The sequence below is a fragment of the Mercurialis annua genome, linkage group LG4 (genome assembly GCF_937616625.2).
Source record: "Mercurialis annua linkage group LG4, ddMerAnnu1.2, whole genome shotgun sequence".
NCBI lineage: Eukaryota > Viridiplantae > Streptophyta > Magnoliopsida > Malpighiales > Euphorbiaceae > Mercurialis > Mercurialis annua.
This window is the reverse complement of record NC_065573.1, coordinates 39,671,366-39,688,657: the sequence shown is the minus strand read 5'-3', so window position 1 is coordinate 39,688,657 and position 17,292 is coordinate 39,671,366. Positions and strand designations below refer to the sequence as shown.

The 17,292-nt window shown below is 34.1% G+C and overlaps 3 protein-coding genes across 4 annotated transcripts; 1 reads left to right on the top strand and 2 right to left on the bottom strand.

Annotated features, from left to right (window-relative positions):
* The first annotated feature begins 923 nt into the window (after nt 1–923).
* On the top strand, nt 924–1,736 carry LOC126678997 (uncharacterized). Its single transcript, XM_050373936.2, has 2 exons — nt 924–1,122; nt 1,216–1,736. The coding sequence occupies exons 1-2, from the start codon at nt 1,047–1,049 to the stop codon at nt 1,401–1,403; spliced, it is 264 nt and encodes an 87-aa protein (XP_050229893.1). The 5' UTR covers nt 924–1,046; the 3' UTR covers nt 1,404–1,736.
* Nucleotides 1,048–7,692, bottom strand: LOC126678996 (uncharacterized). Of its 2 annotated transcripts, XM_056105492.1 has the most exons (7): nt 7,613–7,692; nt 2,400–2,951; nt 2,216–2,330; nt 2,061–2,142; nt 1,926–1,977; nt 1,742–1,796; nt 1,048–1,655 (listed from the first exon to the last, which is right to left on the bottom strand). In XM_056105492.1, exons 2-7 carry the CDS (start codon nt 2,778–2,780, stop codon nt 1,477–1,479), a joined length of 864 nt encoding a protein of 287 aa, XP_055961467.1. In that variant the 5' UTR covers nt 2,781–2,951; nt 7,613–7,692; the 3' UTR covers nt 1,048–1,476. The 2 variants fall into 2 exon arrangements, with proteins under 2 accessions (XP_055961467.1, XP_050229892.2); XM_050373935.2 differs by lacking the exon at nt 7,613–7,692 and having other exon boundaries at nt 2,400–3,114.
* LOC126678995 (pentatricopeptide repeat-containing protein At4g38010-like) lies at nt 7,309–11,418 on the bottom strand. The gene is made up of 3 exons (XM_050373934.2): nt 8,825–11,418; nt 8,157–8,339; nt 7,309–7,693 (listed from the first exon to the last, which is right to left on the bottom strand). The coding sequence occupies exon 1, from the start codon at nt 11,364–11,366 to the stop codon at nt 8,913–8,915; it is 2,454 nt and encodes an 817-aa protein (XP_050229891.1). The 5' UTR covers nt 11,367–11,418; the 3' UTR covers nt 7,309–7,693; nt 8,157–8,339; nt 8,825–8,912.
* Nucleotides 11,419–17,292: the final 5,874 nt, after the last annotated feature.

Below are 17,292 nucleotides of genomic sequence, written 5' to 3'. Positions count from 1 at the left end.
GTGTGTTATAAAAAATGGATTAGAAGTATAGGTGTCATCAGATAACAGAATCTCTAATTATAAATATGGATTGGCCACGATGGAGTAATTGCTGCATAAAATATTTATTTGATGTAAAAAAAAGAAGATATGAAGTAAAAGAAAGCGTGGGCGGTCACATATAAGTGGAGGGATCATGTTGCTTCGAACAATACTCGCGGATGACTCACTCTTTTTTCACCTACCTACATCTAATTCATTTCCATAATGGCTTTCGTCATTCCATATTAATTATATCTCTATTTCATCCTATAATATCATAATTTTTGACTTGTAATATACTCAAAATTATATTGATTAAATACTTAATATTATTTAATATGACTTCTAATGATTGAAGATTTTAAAAAATGGTATACATGTCACATTACATATTTGAGATTTAAAAAAAAATCGAATTTACAATTACCAATTCTATGTTTAACAATGGTGTACATTTTTGTTTTATAATAATAATAATGATAACTAATTAATAGTATTAGAGATAATGTGGGAAATTTTTAAGATGTGAACATATGGTAGTAACACAAAGAAGACGTGCAAGTAAGTAATTGCTTAAGCACCTAATTGTTGCCATTATTTTAGTTTTTCTACTAATGCTCAGACAAAAAAATAATGAAGCAATCAAATAGACAAACAAACGAACAAAGAGTTTGAACTTTGAACAAGTAACACCTCTTCTTTTTCACTCATGCTTTGCTTTCAAGCATGGCCCTATTACATGCACATCTTGCCTAATAATAATGTTTTGGGCTGACAATAGCCCAATATAATCATCAATTAATGGGCCTATATCAAGGTCCAAAATTGTTGACAGGCCTGGAGTCCAATATTTCTACTGCCTTGCCACGTGGATTTAACACAGAATTTTCCTGAATGTTCCTCCTTCTTCTCAGAACTTCTGTTGGTTGGTGTTCTGTGTGACACTTTTTTTATTTTGTTAAGCATCCTTTTCTTTTGGTGTTTTAATTTACTTGTTAGAGAAAAACTTGATAATCAGAGCTTACATGCGGGGAATATCTGTATTATTACCTGTGAAGTACAATTTCAGACAATTACTGTACCCTGTTACAAGATCATGGGGTAATTAATTATCAAATTTCTTGCTGTTGTTTTTCTAATTTTATAAATTCAGCAACATTCTAAGTTCTAACAATGGTATGCTCATGAATCCAGGTACTATGGCTACTGTAACTCCAAGGAAACAGGAAAACGAATACAAAGGAGGAAGAGGATTGAATGAGAAAACTGATCCTATAGTTGCTTTCAGCAGACCTCCGCCGCTCCCACCGGTTGTCGGACCTCTGCTTGCCCTATCGTTTTTCGAAACATGGTCGAGCCGCGAAGGTGGTGATGATGAATAACTGCTGATGTAGAGATGTATGCTCTTCTGCCATCCATGTTTTATGTACATAAGAGTCTCTGTGAGTGTCTTTTTTACTGAAAGTATTTCTTTGATATGTAGAGTAGCATGCTGAGTGCTAAGGTGAACATTTGAGTCATGAAATTCCAAATTCTGATGTAGCTTTTAAGGAGTGGATTGATAAAAGGTGCCAAAAATCTAGTGTAAATCTTTGCTAGGAACTGTATTATGACATAAGGACTCTTTAAGAACCCTGTGTTGAGAAAAAAAGTGTATTGAGTAGTGTTATAGTAAATGCTATATGAGTGTTTTGTGTGCTGTTGATAAACATTAACTTACATTCTGCAAACTTTGGGAAATCGTCGAATATTGCAGTCACGTTTTTCAACAATGTCTAAATTCCTCGATGTAAAAAGACAAACACATGCGAAATGGTTAGAAACATGTTACAATAGTTACATAAATTGTTCGGCTCCTAGATAACAATCTGAAAGCAACATAATGCCAATCTATACGTCCTTACCAGTGCTAAGCCGCCTGGTTTGATTGGCGATTCAGTTACAACCCGAGCTTTCCTGCAATAAAAAAACATCAATCAGCTGGAAGATTTTGTTTCTTAATGTATAACGCAGGCCAAAGTCTTTGATTTTGTTGGTACTTGATGACTAGTCTATCGCCTTCTAGTGCGCATTCGTAAAAGCTGCATCCTCTAGTGCATGGTATCAGTGTGTTTTTCCATTCTGCCATAATAGGAAGATGATCATCATAGGGTGCATAGATTTTATACAAAATAGTGAATCAAGATAATGATACCTAAGTGCCAATTTACTCCTGCTGTGAATTCGTCATCTTGACAGACATGTTCAATTCTGAATTTCACATTCTGTCCCATTCCTGTGGTAAGCTGTCGATAGAAATGCATAACTTCCTGTAGGAAAATATTGTTAGTTTAGGTTCTAGTTTAATGTAGGCGGTTTTATTAGAAATCATAAGAGACCTTTTTTCCTTGTATTGTAGAAACAAAGGAGCAGTCCTCGAAGCAACAATCGTCGGAAATGTATTCTTCTAATTTCTTCAAGTTTTTCTCATTGATACACGTGTAAAACTTGTTTATCATACTTGCTGAAGAAAAGTGATTCAGTACAATGTCATCACCATCTGCTGCTGATTGCGTGATTAACTCGAGTCCCCGGTAGTTCAATGGTTCGTTCTGTGTCTGTTTTCTCAAACAGAAACCATGCTGCTCTTTCTTCGCGAATTTCTGCAAGGAAGCAGATGATCGTCTAAAGGCCATGAAGGTAGGCATGAGCCTAGCCCTTGCATTGAAGCAGAGGGTGTTTTGTGGTATTAGGCCTGAGAAATTGACAGCAGAAGTCATTTGGTAATTTCAGATTATGACAATGTCAAAGCTGAAATTTTCAAGGATTATAACATTAAGCTAGAATGGACTAAGAATAAATTGTTACATAGGTTAAACTTTGGCATGAAAGAAAAGAATCCATGTGCCAAGTCAGTGGTGCCGGGTTGAAGCCATGAAGAATGCTTTGGCCTGTAATATTTGCAAGGAATCTCATATTACCATCACCCTAATAGGGAATTAATTGTACTGGAGTACAACTGTTTGATCTTAAATTGGCTTGAGTGCAAATTAAATCATAAACTAAAGTGTATTTTGTAATTTCAATACAAATTTTTGATTTTGTAGCCCAGAACATAAATTGAAATAGACTGACTGAAAAATCAAAAGACTGACTGAAAAATCAAATCGGGTTGGGTTAACCAAATCAACTGCAAAATTAAACTTTAAAATGTCATTTACATATACTAGTTTCGCATTATGTGCTATGCACGTGGCTCGTAACGTAACTCTTCAATAAACATATTAGTAAATTTATTATAATTATATCAATTTTTTATTTATAATTAATATTAAATTAGTTAAGAATTTTAGTAAAAATAAATATAATATATTCGGCTATTAAATTTTTTTCATACTGAATTTATTCTTCTTTTAGTTTTCTAATAACCATAATTAAATAATTAACTTAATTTTATTAATAATATCTTTAAAAATAATAAGATAGAAATTTAAATAATAATATATTAATCAAATATAGTATTTTATTTTTATAGCTCAATCAAACTAAAAAATAGGTATTCCTACTAATTTGGAGATAATTTAGTTATTTTTTACATACTAAAAACTAAATTGTAGATAATTTAGCTACCTATTCTAATTAGGACTTTAATTACAATAGTGATTAATTAAATAACTAATTAGTTAATCACTATACAACCTTTATTTAGTAGTAAACTGAAAAGGATTATTCAGTAAATTTGCCTGCCCCCCCCATCTGTGCTTTTATATATAGTACTAGTTTTTCGCCACGTGCTACGCACGTGAGCGCTATTAATATGACCCGTTATTTATAATTATATATTTAGATGTTTTTTGTTTTAGTAATATATTATTATATATATGTTATTAGGATTGTGTTTTTTTTCAATTTATTTTAGATTTGTCCTATTTTTCCTTTTTTGTGCTGTTAAAAATTCATAATTACAGTTGTCTAGTTTGATAAGTAAAATAGTATGTATAGAAAATCACAATTCCAATCTCATGTTGAGTTAAACAATTAGCTATAATTTTGGGGGCAGTCTATTCGTATTCTTTTTAGAAAATTTTATGTTAATATAAAATACTTAGTGTTATGTTTAATAAAGACTTCAAATAGAGTTCCATCTAATTAAAACTTTCAAATCTAAACACTTAATAATTGTTGCAGAAATGTTATTAAATGAAAAAAAATGCATATGTGTGTTTTAAATTCCTTATTGTCAGAATTAAAATAAAATAAAATATGTATTAAACTTCAATCTAAAAATTATATTATATTATTAAAATATTTATTTACGAACAGCTAAACAATCAAAATAAATAATTAAAAAAACTACTTAAGATATAAATGGATATCGAGACTTCAACTTCAATAATAATCAAATAAATTTATCACCAATTTATAAGACATAGTGGTTGATTAAAAGTATATAACTTAGCAACCAATTTTCGTAATTATAAACCCTTATGAGTTAGTGATGTTTAATTATAAAACGTTATGATTTAGTAGTGTTTGAATAGGAGTTTAAGTAGTGTACTATTTCATAGAGGTAATTATGTTTATTAGAATTATTAATCTGTTTTATAAATAATTATGAAAGTTTAAGAATTCTAGTATGGTTTATATTTTGATATTTGTGTTCATGTTAAAATCTTTAAAAATCATTATTTTTTTATATTATTAAACTCTTAATAGAATTATATTTATATTTAATTATTAAAGGTTAATTTTGTAATTTTACATGTCCTTTCCCACGTGCTATGCACGCGAGCTATTAATATGACCCGTTATTTATAATTATATGTTTATATGTTTTTTGTTTTCCTCATATATTATTATTATTTATATTTGATTAGGATTGTATTTTTTCCAATTTGTATTTAATTAATAAAATATTATATTTTATTAAATTAATTAAACTATTGTTCCATCACATATCCTTGCTTAAAGGTTATGAACCTCTATCCATCACACACCGTCCTATCCATGTCATAAAAAGTATTTTCAATCATAAATTTTATATTAATAATAAATAGAAAATTTCATCAAAAAAGAATAATAAATAGAAAAGGTTATTTTATAGTAGAACATTGTAACTCTATGTCACAATAAAAGATTGATATATCAATATAAAACGTGATTTAAATGATATTCTATACAATTTTACACTTATTTGATCTAAATTATATTTTCTTATGAGATAATATTGACATTAATAAAAAAAGGTTACATACCTTTTACACCATTGAAATTGCCTGCATTTTATCAAAACCCTAATTAGCACAATTCAAGGAATAAAATTAAAAAAAAATTGAAAATTTAAGTTATTGCAAACAAACATGATCAGGATACATTTGTTGAAACTCCTTTTCCAGTTTCAATTGAACCAAATGTATGTCATAATTCGCCCTTTTCAAAGGATTCATCAAAAGTGTATATATATAGAGAAAAAAAATATTGCCCTAATACATGATGAGCCTTTTACTTATAATACTCATAGTTAGCTAGAAGTAGACTTAAATTCAAATTCTTGTTTATTGAATTAATTTTTATATATTTATAATTATCCTTAGATTATTAAAAGTTAAAGTATATCTATAACTATACTGTATCAATAAATGCCGAACTACATTAGTCCTTTTGCTATTATTTAGAGTAGTGACAAGTATTGAAATGCCTCTTTTTTCTATATTTTATATTTTTATTAGAATTAAACTTGTAAAAAATCTTGTAATTATTTTAATTATTAAAGGCTAATATTGTAATTTTGCCTGTCCCCCCCCCCCCCCCCCCCACTTCGCTCTTATAGTATAGTTATAGATAGATAGATAGATTAATTTCAATGTTAATGATACATGTATCATTTGGTAATATAAATATTCAATCATACAAGTATAGTATTTATTCTTTAAAAAATTAGCTGGTGTTTACTGCTGGAAAAAATATAGAACCATCCCGGGACTGGTTTCGACTCTAGTTTCCATCTGGTTCGAGCTGGATTGATTTTGACTGGTTCTGAGCTGGTTTTGACAGATCTGGTTTTGGGCCCAAACTGGATCGTGGCTGGGATAGGGTTGGGTTTGAAAATAGCATTACTCTGTGTGATATCACAATAAATTTTCAATATCCAATTATGAAAAAATTCATGTGTGAATCAAGTTCGCCACTTAGGATTATGATGCTTGAGTGAGTTCATATCCAACCAAAGTCCAAGAAATGACTAAAAGATTAGAGAAACCGATCAAATCAAGGTTAAACATTGGTTAGGAGGCAGGCCAGCTAAGTTTATATGATCCTGTTGCGGACAAATGAGAACTCGGGAATGAGCAGCATCAACATATAAATCAATTCATTTAAATAATTTACAAAACCATCTGTTTCATTGACTAATGTGCTTAGTAAACATGGGAATGCATTTAGGTTTGGTTAGAAAGCAGACATATAATATATTAATGAGCAGCTGTCTGCCAAAAACAATAAAATGAGCTACCAAATCTGATGAATTGTACAGTTGTTGTTTACTTAATGCCCTAAATTATTCTGAAAATCAAACCTATGATCCATAAAAGAGATTATAGATATCTATTGACCCCGCACGTGTACATATGGTCCTATTATGCATGTATGCATATTATTTAAAACTAAATCACGTCCTGGTGTAACCGTATAAATTCATTTGTGTCTCAGGTTTAGCTAAATAAGAATCTTGATACAGCCTCACAAATTTGCTGGCATGCCTCCCAACACCCAAGTCCTTACCATCAAGAAAGTGTATACACAAGACAACTACGTCAATCTATTATGCAATAATGTAAAATGAAAATACAGAAATGAAAAAATAAATGACACCATATTTTTTTAAAAATAAATTAAAAATATTGAGTTTAGAGTTTAAGCAAAGTTTTCAAAAAGGAAATAAAATGTCAAAATATAAAATTCGACAAGTTTACGTGGAACATAGCCGTTTCCTGGTGTTGTACTGCATCAGTGATTCAATAAATGAGCAGTCACATTTTCCAGCATCATGAACACCAATTCATTAAATTATTCACAGTATTATCTGCTTTATCATGACTATTGTGTACCCAATGGGAATGGTTTTTCTTTTTGGGAAGAGGCTTGGGGGTATTGCCAGCAGACAGATTTAAACCATAGACCTTGCAGAAATTTAAAATAAAAATTCATATGCTGCAACGGCTGCAACATAAAATAGTGAAAATTTGGATGTTGTCTGTCCAATTGCAGCATTACAGTTAAATAAATTATGGTAGTAATATGGACTAGAGATTAAACAATAATTGTAGGTTATATAATAATAATAAGCCCCTGATGCGGCTGCACATGTTTGAGAGAGAGACTTTTACATGACACTTAATCAAAATCGAACACTAAAAAAATTATTTTCTTACAAAGTTAACTGAAAAATCAAAATATTTCATGAACATTAAATAAAAATATTTTGAATAAATTTTGTAATGTATTGGTCATAATATCCGAGATTAGCAACTGAGAATGCAATGTGAGCATGTGATCAGAATCATCAACTTGACAGTATAAAGATTTAAAACACAACATAGCAGTCCGGTCTGACCTGTTGGCTGCAATGTGGCAATTTGACAGTACCAAGATCTCCATGAAAACATGGGAAGATATATAGTATAAAAATGTGAATCTGTTTGCCAAAAACAACAGAAATTAGACACCAAATTGAATTCATAGCCTTCATGTACTTAAAATAAGTCTCAAACCAAACCAATAATACAAACTAGATAGTAATACTAAGGACCCTTTTACCACACGTGTGAATGGTCAGATAAGCACAAAATTATCATAAATCATATTATAAGCTATAGATCATTTGTTGAGTCAACCAGTCACCAAATCATCCTATAAATTCAACTGGTCTCAATTTGAGCTAAAAAAGAATCTTTATACAGCCAGACAATTTCGCTGGCATGCTTCCCAACTTCTCACTTTTGAAAAAGTCTAAGCACAAAACCAGATAAAACATATCCAGCCAATGGTATACAAATGCATTATTGATTCACTATATAAACATTCTACCACAGCAATATCATCACATATCCACAGTTATTAAACAAGAAGCTTTTGAAAGATTAAGTAAACAGTAATACCTTTTCTAGCATCATGAACAACAGAGTTAGTAATGTTCCAGCTGCTGCATTTAGAAAAGTGATCAGAGCCACGAAGCCACTTCCAAAGAGAGGACAGATAAAGTCAAAGATAGCAGCAAAAGTTTTTCACTCCATTGTATCTGTTCTATCCAGAGCCTCTTCACATCGCCGTCATTCCCGAGGCTACAAAAAAACGAACTTTAGAAAACATCAATAATTGAATGATGTATCGATATACATTGTATGATCCTTAATGCTATCAATGTATTTAGCTTTTTAGTTCTATTTGCCTAATTGCCTATCTAGTTTTAACGTCTTGCATAAAACTTGTCGAATCCTATGTTTTGACATTCTTTTTCCGTTTCTAGATATGCTTCAGCAGCTTGGATATATACTATTGATAATCTATACTTGTAAAAATATTGTTTCACCTCAACTTTTACGTTTCCGTGCAATCAAGCTGTGATAGTTTGAAATATTCATGCCCGTATTGATCTAACCTTTAACATACCTAGCTTTATATTTATATATGTGAAATTTTCATTTGAGATAATATCGAGAACAGAAATTCTAATAAAATGGCATACATAAATCTACCTATTAGACAAAAGTATTAACACTTGCGAACTGTTGAACTAAGAAAACTGATTAAAATGCACAAAACGAACCTGATTTGCCAAAGGTATCTGCGTTTGAGGACTGTTAATCTAAGAAAGCCAAGAGCCGCTCTTTCGTGTCAATAATTTTAGGAAAGTTTCATAATGCATAGATGTACTGAAAACCTTCATCTTGCTTTGGCTTTGACAAAGTTAACATTTGCCCATACAGCCTTATTAACTCTAGATATAATTCTTCATTTTGAGAATGCGAGATATCATCAGCAAAAAATGTAAGGGTTGTTCCCTCTACTTGAATCCAACTAGAACCAGGACCTTTGTTTGATATTTTTTGCTTCATTTCTTTTCTCAGTCTTCCAACAGCACCCCACATTCCATTAGAAGCATATAGATTCGACAAAAGTACATAAGCCGATTCATTTTCAGGCTGTAGCTCAAGAAGTTTATTGGCTGCAACTCTCCCCAGTTCAACGTGCTTATGGATGTTGCAGGCTGATAGTAAAATTTGCCATATATGAGCATCAGGTTGAACTGGCATATGATCTATCATCTCCTTGGCATCTTCTACGAGTCCTAGTCGACCAAACAGATCAACCATGCAAGCATAATGTTCTAAACTTGGAATTACTCCATGAAGTTCAAGCATAGATTGGAAGTAATAAAGTGCTTGATCCACCAGACCAACATGGCAGCATGAAGTAAGAAGACCAAGGTAAGTTATTTTATCGGGTTGAACTCCCAATTTACACATCTCATCGAAAATCCTGAAAACATCTTGGCAGCAACCATGTTGCGCATATCCCATAATCATGGCATTCCAGGCCGCTAAATTACCGGTAGATGCACTAAAAAATGCTTCTTCAGCATCTACAAGATTTCCACACTTACAGTAGATGTCAACTAAAGCACTTTCGATAAAGCTGTCCTGATCCAATCCATATTTTAGAGATAGGGAATGGATTGCTGCCCCCTGTTCCATATCTGTCATGGCACAACAAGCTTTAAGGACGGTGCTGAAAGTCTTTCCGTCCACTTCAAGGCTTGAACTCCATATGGTTTGGAACAAATGTAAAGCCTCAAGATGACATTCACCATGGACGAAGGCTGTCATCATTGCATTCAAATGCACCAAATTTATCTCATTAATCTCATAAAATATCCTCTTTGATGCATCCATACCATTGCATCTCCCGTACGTTATTATCAAGCTAGAAACTAAGCAATCAACCCACATGAATCCACTTTTAATCACAAGTGAATGGATTTGCATTGCCTTTTCTATACAATAAAAGTTCGAAACTATTTCAAGAATGCTAGACAGAGTATAAATGGTAGGCTGTAGTGAAAGGTCACGCATATGAGAGTACACCTGTAGAGCCTCAGTAACAAATCCATTTTCAGAACATGCAGCAATCAAAGAATTCCAAGAAACAGAATCCCGATAAATCATATTACTGAAAACTTGTCTAGCATCTCGCAGTTGACCACACCTCCCGAACATAGACACCAATGCATTGCCAACAGAGACCGCTTGAAAATACCCCGCCTTGTGACAAAGAGCATAAATTTGCTTCCCTGCAATCAAAAACTTATCTCCTCCAATAGCTGACAAGACATTGATCAAAGTGTACTCATTAACGCCTAAATTTAAAGAAAGAAGAATCCTAAAACACTCCAGTGCTTCATTACCATCAAAAGAAGCTGCAATCCTCTCAGTCCAAGACACTAGATCTGGATGAGGAATTTCATCAAACACTTTAACAGCATCAATGTTACTCCCGCACCTCAAATACATACTCAAAACAGCATTACTCAAATGCATTGAACTACTGTACAATAACCCCATTTTCAAACCAAACCCATGAATCTGCCCCCCTTCTCCGACATCAAAGAGACCGCCCATCACCCCAGTTAAGCTAAACTCATTAAACTCTAAACCTAAACCTCTCATTTCCCCAAAAACCTTCTTCCCCTTATCAAACTCACAATTCCCCACATACCCACTAATCATAGCAGTGTAAACAACATTATCAACATCAAAACACTCACTAAAACATCTCTCAGATGAACCCACATCCCCATTTTTAGCATAATTCTCAATCAACCCACTCACAACATAACCACTACACTCAAACCCTAGCCTCACACCAACCCCATGCACAGCCTCATTCTCTCTCGAATCCCCACACCCTTTAACCAAAGAACTCAAAGTAAACACATCAGGAACCAAACCCGCACGCCTTAATTCATTAAAAAGCTCAAAAACAACATCACTGGAATAACTAAACTTAGCAAACCCAGAAATGAGTGCATTGTAGGTTATGATATCTGGGCCTTTGGTATCTAAAAAGAACTCGAAAGCTTCAGAGAGTTTGTTAATTTTTGAATAGTGTGATATTAGGGATGATGAGAGGTAAGGGTCGAGTGAATTGCCTGATTTGATGAAATTAGAGTAAATTTGATCGGTGAGGAGAGGATTGAATGGAGAAGTGAGAGTGAGTGACGATTTGAGAGCTTGTGGGTAAGAATTTTGAGAGATTAAGGTTTTGAGTTGAGAGAAGTGAGTTTGGGTTAATTTTGTTAATCTCTTCATGTATACGCATTGTTTGATTTTGGCGGTGGTTTCAAATGCATAACGGTAATAAAATAGAGCGGGGATAAATGGGGAAGGCGGGTGGTGTAGTGTTTTTGTTGTTTAACTAAATGGGCCGGGCTCTGTACTCTAATTAGAGTGTTTGGAAAAGGGAAGTTTAGGTATTTACTCCAAAAATGAAAATATTTGCATATTTTACCTCAACACAGAAAAGTTGCAGAAAATACCTCACGTTTTTTTCAGATTTATGTTTTTACTCTGGGTTTAAAAATATTTATGATTTTACTCCGTTATCATCTGGTTATCATAAATCCTTATGTAATTATATTTTTGCGCACGTTATCATCCAATTATCACAATCTTATCATATTTCATTATCATCTAGTTATCTTACTGCATTGTTATGATAACAACATGATAATATACTGATACTGAGATGATAATCAGATACTGTTTTATCATAACATAATCATAGATATTATCATAACATTATCATATTTCATTATCATCTAGTTATCTTACTGCAGTGTTATGATAACAACATGATAATATACTGATACTGACATGATAATCAAATATTGTTTTATCATAACATAATCATAGATATTATCATAACATTATCATCTTGATACCATAAATATCATCATCTCGGTATCATATGATAATGTTATGATAACGAAATATGATAATATTATGATAACGATTTTATAATCAAACATTATTTTATGCAGAATTTTTTTCCCCGCAATGTTATGATAACTACATGATAATACAGTGATACTCATATGATAATCAGAGGCTGTTTTTTTATAAAAAAATATTTTTTTCTGCAGTGTTATGATAATGTGATGATAATACAGTGATACTCATATGATAATCAGATGCTGTTTTGTTTGCAGAAAATCGTTTTTTGTGCAGAAAATCGTTTTTTTCATCATAAAATCGTTTTTCATGCAGCTTTTTAGATCTAAAATTGAAAAAAATCAAGATTAATTTATTTAGATATGAAAGTTAAAATAAATTATATTTATCACCACGAATTAAGAAAAAAATCGCTAAAATTAAATATGAAAGAACGGCGGAGCGACGACGAAACGATGGCGGAGCGACAACGGATCGATGAAGGAACGATGACGAAAAAAAGAATAAAAATGGAGAAGAAAAGAAGAAGAAGAAGAAGAAGAAGAAGAAAAAGAAGAAGAAAAATGGCGGAAAAAAAAAGAAAGCAGAGAAGAGAAAGGAAAGAGAAAGAGAAAAAAAAGTGACAGATAGTATATGATTAGAATAAAAGAAATATGATTAGAGTAAAATAATAATAAAAAGTAGGTATAATTATAATATAAATATGTTTTAGAGTAAAAAAATAATTATAGTAAAAGGATGAGGTATTTTCTCTATCTTTTCCTTCTTGAGGTAGGAAATCCTATTATTTTTAAAAAGAGAGTATTTTTTCTAATTTTCTCTTTGGAAAATGGTCTTAATTTAGAGACATTTATAAAAAAAAGAATAAAATTTTCCTGCTGCCCTAGGCAGCAGGAGTTCCTGCAGTATTGCAGGTGGCAGCTCAAGAGGCTGCCACATATGCATCTTTTATCTTACACCATTTAAGTGGTTAATTAATTTGTTTAGCTATTATATTTTTTGAAATTACCTAATGACGAGGATCCCAACCAAATAATTAACAGCTTCACTCAAAGCATTTCTCCATCTTTTCTGTTTAGCTATAATGAAACTCACCTCATCCCTACCAAACACATCTCCATAACTACATTTGTGCTCGCCAATATTATTCAGATCAACCCCATAAAAAACAGGCAAAACCATTTGATTATTCATATTCTTTCATTCAATTATCTTCACTAATTCATTCAAACACCATACCGGATCGGCATAACTTTTCAAAAAAATCACCACAGATATCGCCGCTTCTTCGATCAGCTCCAGAAAACTTGAAAATGGCAAAATTGGCAATCAATTGATATATTGTACCGTCCCTTCTTAAAAAGTTATCTGTGGAGTGATCGAAGAATATAATAGCTAAACAAATTAATTAACCACTTAAATGGTGTAAGATAAAAGATACATATGTGGCAGCCTCTTGAGCTGCCACCTGCAATACTGCAGGAACTCCTGCTGCCTAGGGCAGCAGGAAAATTGTATTATAAAAAAAAAACACTTCTTTTTAGAGAATTTTTGTTTTCCTTTTTTATCTAACTGTCCTTCAACAATTCTTTTTTTTTGCCTCTCATATTAATCTCCAATGATTTTATTCTTAAATCTTGACCGTCTCAAATCTACTTGTGTTAACAGTAATTTTTTTATTTTCTTTGATGACAATTTATTTAGGATATCGACGAATTTTTTGCTCGACAACAGCGATTAGTGTGATTTATTATAGTATGTTTTAATGCATTCTTTTACCTTGTTTTTTATTTCAATTCATAATCTCTTCGTGTATTTTTGTTTTGAATTTTTCATTGTGCGTTCATTATCCTTTTATTTTATATTGAGTTATGAACTATTGGTGAACTTTTATTGTTATTTGTGAGTTTTTATTTTATTTAGGTTTGTTATAGTTCGATATATATAATTAATAATTACTCATGCAATTTATGCTTATAGTATATTCGATAAAATGTTTAATAAAAGTATTTGTAATTATTTTTATAACAGTCTATAACTGCTATATAATTATTTTATATGTGTTTTTTAAGTGTTAGATGCATAAAAATGGTTAAAATATATTTTTTATATGTTTTATAAAAACATTATGGTACTATTATGTAAACTGAGTTATAGTTTTTGCATAACATTTATAATTTTTTTATAACTGGAATAACATTTGTTAATATAATATGCAAATGTTGATCATTGCATTTGAACTCATATTCATGGGAATCTCAGTCATCAGAATGAATTACAAATTCAAGTTAGTGCATTTCACTTCTAATAATCTGGTGCATTTTACTTCTAAATGAGTAGTGTTTTTTTAGATACATGAAATTTTGTATAAATTTCTCCAAACAAATTTATAGTTAATGGGAAAACGTGGAATATACGATGGTGCTAAAAATTTCTTTTGTCCGAAATCTTCCATTTCTAGTTTTGAATTAAAGAAAAAAATGTCCATTTTCAATATGAGACTGACCTGCAACTTCTTATAAACTAATTTTATATGTAAGTTATGTTTAATAAAAAATTATAAATTGTTATAAATTGTTTACACCGGCCCAAATAATTACTGGATAGGGCTTCATACGGGCTTATCAGGGATTAAGGCCCAATGGAAAGCTTGTTTATTATTGCTTTTTTCTATCTTTTTAGGAGTTTGAAACTCATTAGGAGTATTTTATCTTTTAGAATTTTAGTCCTAGTTGAATTAGGAGTCTTAGTTATGAGGAGCTATAAATAGCTCAGAGCTTCATTATTTTTGTATCAACAAATCAATCAATCAAAAACCAAGCCCAGTGCTTTTTATCCCGCAATCTCCGGATTGTTTTAATTTAGGAGTAGTTTTCGGTATTAATCTCGCCTGAGTCCGTGACTCCCAGATTATTATCTTTTAGATCACGTGGTTAAGTGTCTTTAACCAAACAAGCCCTGTGAATATCTGCATAGGTTCGTTAAAGTATCAAACCTCAAACCGATCCCGATTATAAATTCAAAGATTCGAGTCCGGAATATTTCCAGGCGAACATCTTTTGGCGACTCCACTGGGGAACAGTTTATGGTTAGCACAAAAACGGACTTTAAAGACGATTCCAGGCACGCTCGGTCTATACGCCGACAACAACGGAAGGAAGGTGACATAGTAGACGAATCAGATTCGGATAGAGCAGAAACCATGGCCAAGGACAAACAGGTGAACCAATCAAGCAAGGCACCGAATACAACGGACGCCGAGGGGAGCCTACCTAAGGACAAGGTCGACGACGCGACCGATGACATGATAGACTACTCACGCCAGCTTCCTCCCTCTCGCCCTTCTTTATCACAGGTCGACTTCTCGGCCATGAGGGGCGAAATAGCGCAAGAGAACAAGCAAATGTTCGACGGTGCTATGCATCAGATGTCCGAAGTAATGAGGAACATCATGGCCGACCAAACGTCGGTCCAGAGGCAGATCCAAGGGAACTTAGATGGCCTCAGCAAGGCAATGGAGAACCTAGGGCGATTATTCTCTGGGCAATCCGCCATCGATCAAGGGTACAGAAGGGCCGAACAGAACCAAACACCGAGCCGTTTTGGTCAACCAGGTGGTTCGGCCGAACAGCAACCCAACAAGATGGGGTATACATATGGTTCCGTTAAGCTCTTAACAAGGAACGAGGCCGAGTTCTCAGGAAGGGCCGATCATCCGGGAGCAAGCTCGTCCAACCCACAAGGCGAAGCTAGACCACAAGGGGAAGCTACTGGAGCCAACACCCAGGAGCCCAACACGGGCGAACGATCATACTCCGAGGGGGGCGATCCAAGTATATACAATCAAGGGCAACTCGTGGACATGCTAGAAAGGCTCGGGGTGGACCTTCGGCCTATGCCTCGCCCATCGTACATGAAACCGTATCCAGACTGGATCGACAAGTTATATCCTTTCCCAAGGGGGTATAAAGTGCCGGAGTTCAGCTTGTTTTCGGGCGAAGAGAAGGGCCAATCGACGGTTGAACATGTCGCCCGGTTTTCAGCCCAATGCGGCGAAGCAGCCGCTCACGATTTCTGGAAGCTCCGGCTTTTCGCCAGCTCTTTGACGAAAATGGCGTTCACGTGGTACTCTAGATTGTCGCCCAATTCGGTGGACACATGGAAGGATCTCGAGATCCTCTTCCATGAAGAGTTTTACAGAGCACCACCTGATGTCACCCTAGCTGACCTCGCCCGAATCTCCCAGCTACCGAGTGAGTCGGCAGAAAAGTATATCGGCCGATTTAGAAATCTCAGGACTAGGTGCTCCACCAAAATGTCAGAGGCCGATTGCGTACCTATGGTGGTAAGAGGGATGAGTTTCGCCATGAGGGAACACTTCGAAGGCCACAGGTTTCGTGACTTGTTCGAGCTAACGAACAGGGTGACGAGCTACGAAAGACTCCTCCAGGAAAAAGAACAGAGGAGAGGCGCATCTAAAGGGACCTATTACAAAGACCAGCTTGACGTGGCCTTGGTGTCCGATAGCGAGGATAGTAGTTCCGAGGATGAAGTCAACATGGCCGAATTTTTGGGAACGAAACCCCTGGAATGTTCGGCCTTGCGAAAGCCTGGCTTTGTTAAAAGGAATAAGACCGCGGTGGTACAAAAAGAGTATTCATTCGACTTGACTAAGGCCGACGACATATTCGATGCCCTGTTGAAGGATGGGCAGATTGCCCTAAGCGAAGGACATACAATTCCACCATCGGAAGAGCTAGTCGGTAAGGATTATTGCAAGTACCATAATTCCTGGAGGCACAATACGAACAACTGCGTAAACTTCAGAAACGTGGTTCAGAAGGCGATTAACGAAGGGAAACTTTTGTTCCCAACAAAGAAAGAGGCCGATGCCAAATACGTGTCTATTAACACAGTTCGGCCTCACTTTGATAGCTACCTGGAGCAAGGGCAGATACGGAGCAAGTGGAATCCACGAAGACCCAAGCCGAGAGTAGAGACCGATGGTTCTAAGTGGCGAGGAGAAAAAAGGCAACCTCAACAACAGAAGAGGAAGCGATATAACTCGCCTACTGCAGATATGACGTGCCCATCATGCAGTACGTGTTTTAAAGTCAAGGGAAGCGATAACACGAGGAAGCATCCCAAGACCTTTAAGCCAAAATCGCCCACAGAACAGTGGCAGAGGCATGAGCCACAACGGAGGCCTGCCACTAATGTATTCAAGAGGATATTTCGGCCAACGGAGGAGACCCCTCGTATGACGAAAACCCAGAAGAGGCGA